Raw genomic sequence first — 12,019 nt, forward strand, 5'->3', positions numbered from 1 at the left:
CCCGCCTCTATCTGTCTCTCTCTTCCTTCTCTCTCTCTCTCTCCATGGCTTGAGAAAGGTTCTGCACATCTTAGGAATTATGATTGACTTCCTGGATGAACTGGAATAATCTTCTCATCTCAAGATTCATACCTTAGTAACATTTCCTAAGTCCCCTTTGCCATACAAGGTAAGACATTCCCGAGATTGGGGTGTGTACATCTTTAAGGGTGGGGCATTATTCTCCCTACCACATCATACAACCAAGAAATACCATTATTGGTCCCATTTGTTTCTATTTCTTCAAGATTCATTCTTAGTAAATTGCGTGTTTCTAAGAATGTACCCATTTCTTCTAGGTTATTCAATCTGCTGGTATGTAACTGTAGACATTTTAAGTAAAGTATGCTTATTAATGTGAAACATAATTTTCAGAAATTCTACTTGATATGGTTTGGATCTGGGCCCCTGCCCAAATCTCATGTTGAATTGTAATCTCTAATGTTGGAAGATGGGCCTGATGGGAGGTGGTTGGCTCATGGGGATGAATTTCCCCCTTGCCGTTCTTATGACAGTGAGTCCTCATGAGATCCGGTTGTTTAAAAGTGTGTAGCAACTCCCCCTTCGCTCTCCTTCCTCCTTCTCTAGCCATATAAGATGTGCCTGCTTCCCCTTCACCTTCTACCATGATTGTAAGTTTCCTGAGGCCTCCTCAGCCATGCTTCCTGTACAGCCTGCAAAACTGTGAATCAACTAAACCTCTTTTCTTATAAATCACCCAGTCTCAGGTAGTTCTTTACAGCAATGTGAGAACAGATTAATACACTACTCCTAGGCTGGGGGCAATGGCTCCCGCCTGTAATCCCAACACTTTGGGAGGCAAAGGGGGGGTGGATCGCCTGAGGTCAGGAGTTCAAGACCAGCTTAGGAAACATGGTGAAACCCTGTCTCTACTAAAAATACAAAAATAAGCCAGATGTGGTGGCATGCACCTGTAAACTCAGCAACTCGGGAGGCTAAGGCAGGAGAATTGCTTGAACTCAGCAGAGGTGGAGGTTGCAGTGAGCAGAGATCATGCCACTGTACTTCAGCCTGGGCAACAGAGTGAGACTCCATCTCAAAAACAAAAAAAAGTCATGTCTGTTGACCAGAAATACGAACATCCACAGTAGAAAGTTACTATCTCTCCCTCAGTTTCCAGGCCTATAACAGTTCACAGTTTGGGAGTCTCTTGACTGAAGTGGAGGTTGGGTCCCCTTGTTCTTGCTTCAGACACCAAAGAATATCAAAGCCCTCAGAATCCAGCTGCTATAGAAGTTTAACTGTTAGTGTGCCCTCAAAATTTGTACGTTGAAGTCCTAATCCATAATGTGATGGTATTTGGAGCTGGAGCATTTGGGAAGTAATTTGGTCATGATGGTGGTGACTTCATGAATAGAATTAGTGCCCTTGTAAGAAGAGACAGAAGCCCGGCACAGTGGCTCATGCTTTTAATCCCAACACTTTGGGAGGCTGAAGCAGGAGAATCACTTGAGCCCAGGAGTTCGAGACCAACCTGAACAATTCCAATGGTGAGACTCCGTGTCTACAAAAATTTAAAAATTAACCAGATGTGGTGGCATGTGCCTGTAGTTCCAGGTATTCAGAAGGCTGAAACAAGAGGATTGCTTGAACCTAGGAATTCGAGTTGGCCGTGAGCTATGATTGTGCCAGTGCACTCCAGCCTGGGATGACAAGGAGAAATCCCATCTCTAAAAAAGAGAGAGAGAGATAGGAGAGAGATGATCTCTCCCTCTACCTCTCGGCCATGTGAGGATACAGCACGAAAGTGGCTGTCTGCAAACCAGGAAGAGTGCTTTCACCAGGAACCAAATTGGCTGGCACTTTGATCTTGGTGCCCCCAAAACTGTAAGAAATAAATTTCTGGCCAGGCAAGGTGGCTCATGCCTGTAATCCTAGCACTTTGGGAGGCTGAAGCAGGTGGATCACCTGAAGCCAAGAGTTCAAGACCAGTCTGGCCAACATGGTGAAACCACAACTCTACTAAAAATACAAAAATTAGCCAGGTGTGGTGTTGGAGGCCTGTAATACCAACTACTCAGAAGGCTGAGGCAGGAGAATCACTTGAACCCAGCGGGTAGAGGTTGCAGTGAGCCAAGATTGCGCCACTGCACTCCAGCCTGGGTGACAGAGCAAGACTCCATCTGAAACAAAAAAGAAGGAAGAAATTTCTGTTGTTTAAGTCACTCATCCATGGTATGTGTTATAGCAGCAGGAGCTCACTAAGCCACTAACATTTCCAAGATCCCTAGATCCCTAGGACTCCTGGAAGACCAAGAGACCTTCAGAGCACAATAAAAGTGTCCATGACTTTGAGCCCTTTAATTCTTTCCACTACAGCAAAGAAATGGAAAAATATTGGCATTTTCTGAATCCCTTGGATTTCAGTTAGCTTCTTCAAGACTGCACAGAGCTTTTCTCCTCCCTTGTAGCAGGTAGTCCACAGATTCTGTAGATTCCTTCCCTCTGAAATTCCAGAGATAATCCAATATCCATCAGAATGTCTTGAGACCCTTGGATTCCTGTGGGACCATCCAGCCTCTCCAAGATCTGTGGATCCCTAGCAACCGCTCAGACTCACAAAATCTGTGAAATCCCAGAAGTTTCAGGACTTGCCTTCATTCCAGATTCCTGAGAATCCCCAGGCACACTTAGATAGCTACAATCCCTTCTGCATATTTCTCCAATATGCAGCTTCTACTAGGTCCGTGGATCCTTCAGACATTGCAATTTCCACATAAACCCAGTTCCAGGTCTTCCTTCTCTCTTTCTCCAACTAAAGTCTATAAGGAGATCGCTGAATTTCTAGGGCCCAGAACACAAACCTGAGGATCAACCAAGATTTCCATGAAGTCTGTTATCTAAGACGTTCAGGGATTTTAGGACAATGAATTGCAGTGCAGAGTCTGCAAGAACACTAAAGCTAAAGATTGGCCAGGCACAGTGGCTCACACCTGTAATCCCAGCACTTTGGGAGGATGAAGTGGGTGGATCACCTGACCTCAGGAATTCAAAACGAACCTGACCAATAGGGTGAAACACCGTTTCTACTAAAAACACAAAAATTAGCCGGGTGTAGTGGCTTGCATGCCTGTAGTCCCAACTACTCGGGAGGCTAGGACAGGAGAATTGCTTAAACCCAGGAGGAAGAGGTTGCAGTGAACCAAGATCATGCCACTGCACTCGAGCCTGGGTGACAGTGAGACTCCATCTCAAAAAAAGGTAATTAATAAAAATGAAGCTAAAGATTTCCTCGTTACCAAGGTACCAAGGTAAGGTCCCAGAATCCTCCAGTCGCCATGTTGCATCTTCCTCCACAGCCTAGAATCTCCATGTTCATCCCAAACTTCCTCCCTCAGGACCTCACAACAATACGCATTTCCAAAGCCTCCTACAACAGAGGCCACCAAACTCTCATGTACACCAAATACCCACGTTCTGACCTCAAAACCCTTTCCTAATGGACCCAAATGGCCATGTTCCCCTACGCAGTCTCACTCAAGACAGAATTAGTGTGCAGGTGTCAGCCCCTTGTGATAGACAAGCAGAGGAAGAGCAGCAGTGGATCTAAGAATGGGTGAATGTCCACCACATATCCCAATTGTGTGGGCTTGCCCTCCAGGATATCACCTTCTTCCTGGACCCTTGACTTTCAAGAAAGGAATAAACATGGAGGATCAAGAGGGGAGACATAAGGAGGACAAGGAAGATCTTAGGGACCTAGAAATAAAAACAGCAGCTTCAAGGTGTTGAGCTTCCCTGTGCCTGATGCTGTGCAAAGCAGAACTTTTCTTGGAGTATGCTATGCAGTCTTTAGAAATCCGTGATAAAGGTTCTGTGATCGTCAACATTTTACATGTGAGCAAACCGAGAGTCGGAACCATTAAGGTTCAACCACCAAAAGTACCTAGCACAGATGTAGTAGTCAGATCTGTTTGACTCTAGAGGCTATGCTTTTTTTTTTTTTTTTTTTTTTTTTGAGACAGTCTCATTCTGTCACCCAGGCTGAGAGTGCAGTGGCACAATCTCGGCTCACTGCAACCTCTGCCTCCCGGGTTCAAGTGACTCTCCTGCCTCAGCCTCCCGAGTAGCTAGGATTATAGGCACCTACCACCACACCTGGCTAACTTTTGTATTTTTAGTAGAAATGGGGGTTTCACCATGTTGACCAGGCTGGTCTTGAACTTGTGACCTCAAGCGATCCACCCACCTCGGCCTCCCAATGTGCTGGGATTACAGGCGTGAGCCACCGCACCCGGCCGAGGCTATGGTCTTAACTACACTTACTCCCCTTCCTGCCCTTTACCCTCAATCTGCAGACAGGGTACTAAGACCAACTGGGAAGAAATTCAAACTCCAGGGCACTTTATGTTTCATAATAAACCACAGAGCTCAAGTTTCAAACATTTTCCAATATGTGTTGGCAGCTTAGATGTCATTTGTTGACTCTTCTACCAAGGACGGGTTGGGGGAAGGTAATAAGAAGCCCTAAAGCTGTGTCTGGTTTTGTAACAAGCACGTGAGTCCGTAAAACCATAAAACCAAATGCCTGCATGAAATGGTAATCGTCCACATGCTCTCTCCCTTGGAAAGAGGCTGAAACCTTTGACTCAGCGATTCTTCAACATCGGGAATTTAGCAGATGTTCAAACCACCGTCTCTAAATCAAAACTTGAGCTATTAAGATGACTGGGTGTGAAATCACGGCCTCTTGTTTTGTTGGTTGTTTGGGATGGGGTTTTTGGTCTTTTTGAGACAGTGTCTTCCTCTGTCACCCAGGCTGGAATGCAGTGGTGCAATCAAAATTCACTGTAGCCTTGACCCCCTGGCTCAGGCAATTCTCCCACCTCAGCCTCCCAAGCAGCTGGGACCACAAGTGCGTTCTGCCACACCCTAGTAGTACAAAACTTTTTTAATTTTTTTTGTAGAGATGATGTCTCACTATATGGTCCAGGCTGGTATCCACTCCCGCCTCAGCCTCCCAGAGCAATCCTTACCCTCAGTTACGGTTCCTGGAACTGTACATTGGTACAGCTTCAGAGGACAGTAATGTGAACGCTTTTGTCTAAATTACAAAAGAGCATACTCTTGGATTCAGTTAACTCCACTTGTAGTAACGTCTCCTACGATGTACATGAAAGTGTGCAAAATCATCTAGATTCATCAAAGAACTGTTTATGTAATGAAAAATGGGAAATCAACATGTGCACCAAGATATTGGTTAAACAAATTATGATGCATTCATTTGATAGACTTTGTCCATCAGAATCCCAGCAGAAAAATATGAGCGCTTAATGGAGGGACTTTTTTTTTTTCTTTCTTTTTTTTTTTTTTGAGACTGGAGTCTGGCTCTGTCACGCCAGGCTGTAGTGCCGCATGCACAATCTCGGCTGCCACTGCAAGCTCCCACTCCTGGGTTCACGAACATTCTCTTGCCTCAGCCTCCCCAGTAGCTGGAACTACAGGCACTCGCACCACACCCGGCTAATTTTTTGTTATTTTTAGTAGGAGACGGGGTTTCACCGGTGGTTAGCCAGGGATGTCGTCGATCTCCTGACCTTCGTGATCTGCCCGGCCTCGGCCTCCCAAAATCTGGTATTACAGGTGTGAGCCACCGGCCTGGCAATGGAGGGACTTTTTAACAAAAGTGGAGGCAGTGTGTGAAGGAAACCTATAAGATGTGAAGCATTTTTACGGCTTTACAATAAGGAGAACGCACTTATCATTCCCTAGTTAAAAGTGCAGTGACAGGGAGCAGTATCTGAAACCGAAGACTGATGTATAAGGGGTAAAGAGAGATAACCCCCAGCGCAGAAGGGGCATGGTTCTGGCAGAGGAATACAACATCTGCTATCACACTGCCAAGCAAAATAATCTGACATTGACTCTTCTCTCAACCTTCCAGTGGCCAAACCCCAAAAATTTTTTTCAATGTAGAAGGTGAAGGGAGGCATGGGTGGTTACAGCTGATAGAGGCCACCCTTTCTTAAAAGACAGGTCAGTCGGCAACGGTGGGCTCAAGCCTGTAATCCACAGCACTTGGTGAGCTAAAGACGGGCGGATCACAAGGTCAGGAGATCGAGACCATCCCTGGCTTAAACACGGTGAACCCCGTCTCTTACTAAAAAAATACAAAAAACTAGCCGGGCGAGTGGCGGGGGTGCCTGTAGTCCCAGCTACTGGGGAGGACTGGAGGCAAGAGAATGGCGGTGAAACACAGGAGGGGAGCTTGAGTGAGCTGAGATCCGGCCACTGCACCCAGCCGTGGGCAAAGCAGAGCGAGGACTCCATCTCAAAAAAGAAAAAAAAAGGACAGGCCATGGTGGAGATTGGAGATGGTAGGGGCAAATAGAATACCGCCACCACCTCGGCCTCCAAAGTGCTGGGGATTACAAGCATGAGCCACACGCCGCCTGCATTATTGCCCCTCTTAACCAAGTTTCTAGGGTAAGGGAAAATTGCTTACAGGATTGGTGTGGATCAACACTTGCACCCTCCCTTTAGAAGTAGGGGGTTTAGGGGCCGGGCGTGGTGCTCAAGCCTGTAATCCAGCACTTTGGGAGGCGACGGAGGATGGGGGGATCACAAGGTCAGGAGATCGAGACCATCCCTGGCTAACCCGGTGAACCCCGTCTCTACTAAAAAATATAAGAAACATAGCCGGGCGAGGTTGCCAGGCGCTTGGTCAGTGCCAGCCATCGGGAGGCTGAGGCGAGGGGAGGATGGCGTAAACCGGGAGGCGGAGCTTGCAGTGAGCTTGAGATCCGGCCCTGCAACTCCGCCTGTGGTGGAAGAGCGAGACTCGCGTCTCAGAAAAAAAATAAATTTTAAATATTAATATATATATATATATATATATATATATTATATATGAAAAAAGAAGATGGGGGTAGAATGCCCAAGGGGAAACTGGGAGCGTATATAATCCCTCATCAAGCAAGCCTTCAGCCCTCTTCCAGAACCTGCCCCAACCGGCTTTCCAGAACTGAAACAAGCAGCGATTGGGCGCCAACTCCATCCACCATAGCCTGGGGGACCTAGGGTGTTCAAATTCCCCAGGACTCCAAACACTTCCTCCTCTGCCTCTGGGAAACAGCCAATCCTGGTGCACACCCCACGAACTGTGTGGGGTACCCACACTCCACCTGACCTCCCAGACCCTGGACTCGGGGGCTCTCCACCCAGGCCTAGCCCTGGCACCAGAGCTGGCCAGCTCAATATCCTGTGATCTGGCCAGGAGGGGGTACCTAGGGCCAGTTTTTTTTTTTTCTTTTTGAGACCCAGTCTCACTCTGTGCCAGGCTGGAGTGCAGTGGCATGATCTCAGCTTCACTACAACCTTCCTGCCTTCCCGGGTTCAAGGCGATCTAGTGCCCTTAGCCTCCTGAGTAGCTGGGATCTACAGGGAGTGAAAACATCACACAACAACCTTTGGGAAGGAGTTTGGAAGTTTCTTATAAAATATACACTTATCGTAGGACCAGCAGTCACACTCACCAGATATATCCATGACTACATGGAAACATAGACCCCATCGAAGACATATGCAGTTATACACCAAGAATGAATACATATTATTTATTTATAATAGCACAGACCTGAAACAATCATATGTTCCATCAACTGGGTGAAAAGCAAATTGTGTCACATCCATATGCCAGTGACATGCTTCTCCATGTTAATGTATATTAGGAATTGAGCTTCTGATGTATGTAACACATGGTGTACTCTCAAAAGATTACATATTGCTTCCAGGAGCAGCCTTTAGCATACAGTGAAGAAAAGCTGTGTATTTTCTTTTTTTTGAGATGGTTCTGTCTTGTTCGCCCAGGCTAGAAGTGCAGTGGCACAATCTTGGTCTACTTACAACCTGTTACCAGCTCTGGTTAATTTGTTGTATTATTAGTTATGAGACAGGGTTTCACCATGGTTGGCCAGGCTGTTCTCGAACTCCTGAGCCTCAAGGTGATCAGCCCACCTCGGGCCTCTCAAGTACTGGGATGTAAGGCCTATGGAGTCACCTAGTTAGCTTATCTTGGGTCATTTCTTAAGGCAGGAGCCAAGAGTAGTATCATGGCTCGGCTGCGTGGTTAAGGAGTGCAGCAAGAGGTTGTTTATGAGCTCTTTGTTTGTTTGTTTGGGAGAGAGGACTGTCATCTAGTTCTGAGGAAACTTTTTCCGTGTGCTTTCCAGTCTGTCCTTCTCCTATATACTCACTCCTTCAACCTCAGCCTGGCTTCAGTTCCCACCAAGTTGCAGTCTTGACTCGTGGAGACATGAGAGACAGAGAGAGTTGAGAGACGGATGAGATCAGGAGAGAGTGACTGAGAAAGGTACTTACAGGGAGATCAGGGCAGAGATTGCAGGAGAGAAGGAGAAAGCCCAGAGAGCATGGGAGAAATAATAAGACCCAGAGAACACTGAGGGAGAGAGGAGACAGGGGGACACAGAGACACCAAAAAGATTTTCAGAGCAGAGACTGTAGAGGGCAGAAGCAAGCAAAGGACACAGGAGCATTCAGAGGACCATGGCAAGAGGACAGGGAACCGCAAGAGCTAGAAAAAATAAGGCTTCACAGAGAAAGAGATAACTCCAGCTCCAGAGGAAAAGGACTTTGGCCAGGGCCACTCAGCCAATCAGTGGCGAGAACTGGACTTGAACCCAGAGAAAGAGATCCAAGCCCCAAACACCAAAGGACCCAGCCCCTATCCCCTGGCCCATTTCTTTGCCATAGCCGCACTTCGTGAGCCCCATTCTCCCTACCCCCAAAACAAGCCCAGGGCGAATGGTCAAAAAAAAAAAAAAAAAGAAAAAGCTTTGCCCCATCCCAGGAGGGCGCCCCAGGCATGGCTGTGAGTAGCACTGTGTGTGTGAGCTCTAGGACCGCAGGAAAAGGTATGCAGGATGATGGAGGGATTTAAAGTTCACAGGAAAGAAGAAAAAGGGTTAAGGAGGGAGGGTGTGGAGAGAAACAAGAACAACCTCTGCCCCACCAACCCGCCCCCAAGCACCACCCAGAGCTTGCAGGGTCTAGCGGCAGCCCAATCAGTGTCTCCTGCCGCTCCGCAGCGGGGTAAGGTGACAGAGCGCAGAGGAGGAGAGGGTGGCTGCCTAAGAGAGCTGGTGCGCCGAGCTGCCATGCTGCGTGTCTCTGAGACGCTGCGCAGGAATCTCTTGTTGCTGTCTCCTCAGGAGAGCTCTCACATCCCTGGTTCTGAGGCCACGGGATCTGTGTACTGGCGCTGCTGCACCCAGCGAGTGGCATCACTTTCTGCTGCAATGGGCGACTCCGCCGATGGTTGGCAACACTTGATTCTTCCCCTGTCACTGTTTCTGCGGGCCCTTCCTCTCTGTCTCAGTCTCTCTGTTTTTGTGTTTGTTTGTTTGTTTGTTTTTTTGTTTTGTTGTTGAGGCGGAGTACCGCAGGTGGGCTCAATCTTGGCTCACTTGCAACTCCACCTCGCTGCGCGGCTCTTCACAGCCGATTCTCCTGCCTCAGCCTCCGAGTCGCTGGGATTAGCAGGCACCCTCGCCACCAAGCGCGATAATTTTTTGTGTTTTTAGTAGAGGACAGGGTTTCACCCATGTTGGCCAGGCTGGTCTTGGAACTCCCCTGACCTCAGCAAGTCCAGCCGCTTGCCTCGGCGTCCCAAAGTTGCGGGGATTACAGGTGTGAGCCACCGGTCCCAGCCTGCAGTCTCTCGGTTGATCTGCCCTTTCAGTCTAGCCTCGTGTCTTTGTGTGCGTCTAACCCATCTCTCCTGGCCTCTTTATTCTCTCTTCTCTCTCTCGCTCACTCTCTCTCTCTCTCTCTCTCTCTCCATCTCTCTGTGGCTCTGTCTTTGTGTATCTCTGTCTCTGTCATTCGTTCTTCTCCCTCAATCTCTGTCTCTTTTCTCTGGCTCTCTCACCCTTTTTCTCTCTATCCTTCCAATGTCCGCATCTCTGTCTCTCAGTCAGTGTCCATCTCGCTGTCTTCTCCACTCAATCTCTCTTGTCTTTCTCTAGCTCTGTGTCTGTCTAGTTCTGTCCTTTTTCCTCCGGTCTGTGTCAGCCTCTGTGTCTTTCTGTGATGTGCTCTTGTCGCTCTCCTATCTCTATGTTTGTCTGTCTCTGTCCCTGTGTGTCTTTATTCACTCTTTATCACATGTCTCTGTATGCACGAATCCAGTCTCCTTCGACAAAGGACAGAGATAGATAGATAGATAGATAGATAGATAGATAGATAGACAGATAGACAATAGATAATAGATAGATCATAGATATGTACATGATACATAGATAGATGATACATAGAAGATAGATGATAGATAGTAGATGATGGATGATAGATAGACAGATAATAGATCGATGACAGGTAGATGATAGAAGAATAGGTAGATGATAGACAGATGATGAGAGATAGATAATAGATGATAGATAGGTGAATGGATAGATAGATAGATGATGGATGGATGATAGCTAATAGGAGATAGATAGATAGATAGATAGATAGATAGATAGATAGATAGATAGATAGATCGAGATGGGTGATAGATAGATGGCTGATAGGTAGACAGACATCTGTACATATGTAGATCGCTCACTGATTTTTTGTCTCTCTCATTATCTTTATGCATATCTCTCGACCTCTCTTAGTCTCTGTTCCTCTATCCCTTGTCTCTCTCCATTTCTGTCTCTGTGTTTCTGTCTCATTATCTGTCTGTATGTTGACTATCTCTGCCTCTTTCCTCCTTTCTCCCTCCCTTCCCCAACCCCTGGCCTCTCCCTGTCTCCTTCTCTCCATCTGCCTTCATTTCCAGGGCCTAGGGAAGGCAAGCCCCAGTGGAGATCAGGAAAGGGGGGATCCCACCCTCTCCTCAGCGATGTCCTCTCCCACTTTGCCCTCCAGACGCCAGCAGCTGCCTGCACCATGGACAGCATAAGCACAGACATCTTACTCCTGCTCCTGGTTCTCATCTGTCTGCTCCTGACCCCAAGCTCAAGAGATAAGGGAAAGCTGCCTCCAGGACCCAGACCCCTCCCACTCCTGGGAAACCTGCTGCTGCTTCATTCCCAAAACATGCTGACTTCTCTCACTAAGGTGCAAGGCCCTTAGCTTGGGTGATAGTGGAAGGATCAGGAGGAGGGGGTCCCATGGCCACAGGAACCCCTGTAACTTCTGTCTTCCTATCCCTAGCTGAGCAAGGAGTATGGCTCTGTATACACAGTGCACCTGGGATCCAGGCGGGTGGTGGTCCTCAGCGGGTACCTAGCCATGAAGGAGGCCCTGGTGGACCAGGGAGAGGAGTTTAGTGGCCACGGTGACTACCCTGTCTTTCAACTTTACCAAGGGCAATGGTAAGCCTCGTCCTTGTCTCCTCTACTCTGGGCCTTTTCCATATTGAGGGAGGGGGTGAGGGTGGAGACTGTCATCTCAATCTTGTTGACACTCAGGGCTGCTGAGATCACTGATGACACCAAATGCAATGCAGCGAGGTAGTGTTGGTCTACAGTGAAGTCTGTCCCACCTTCCCCACCTCCAGATCCCACCACTGTCCTGAATTCCACTCTTTATCTATTTATTTATTTATCTATCTATCTATTTATTTTTCAGACAGAGTCTCATTCTGTTGCCCAGGCTGCAGTGCAGTGGCATGATCTCGGCTCACTGCAACCTCCACCTCCCAGGTTCAAGCGATTCTCCTGCCTGAGTAACTGGAATTACAGGCATGCATCACCACACCCAGCTGATTTTTGTATTTTTAGTAGAGACTGGGTTTCATCATGCTGGCCAGGCTGGTCTTGAACTCCTGACCTTGTGATCTGCCCTCCTCAGCCTCCCAAAGTGCTGGGATTACAGGTGTGAGCCACTGCGCCCAGCCCCAAACTTTATTTTAAACACAAATCTCGGCCGGGCGCGGTGGCTCAAGCCTGTAATCCCAGCACTTTGGGAGGCCGAGACGGGCGGATCACGAGGTCAGGAGATCGAGACCATCCCG

General features: G+C 47.8%; 1 protein-coding gene across 1 annotated transcript in view; it reads left to right on the forward strand.

Annotated features, from left to right (window-relative positions):
- Positions 1-10,834: 10,834 nt before the first annotated feature.
- The window catches only part of LOC108540271 (cytochrome P450 2F5-like), a gene marked incomplete at its 3' end in the record, with an annotated part of 24,591 nt that continues 23,406 nt past the window's right edge, over positions 10,835-12,019 (forward strand). The window contains 3 exon segments of the mRNA XM_017889243.1: positions 10,835-11,121; positions 11,218-11,354; positions 11,356-11,378. Coding sequence (XP_017744732.1) covers positions 10,951-11,121; positions 11,218-11,354; positions 11,356-11,378 — 331 coding nt within the window.

The sequence above is a fragment of the Rhinopithecus bieti genome, unplaced genomic scaffold (genome assembly GCF_001698545.2).
Source record: "Rhinopithecus bieti isolate Rb0 unplaced genomic scaffold, ASM169854v2 scaffold_19200, whole genome shotgun sequence".
NCBI classification, from domain to species: domain Eukaryota; kingdom Metazoa; phylum Chordata; class Mammalia; order Primates; family Cercopithecidae; genus Rhinopithecus; species Rhinopithecus bieti.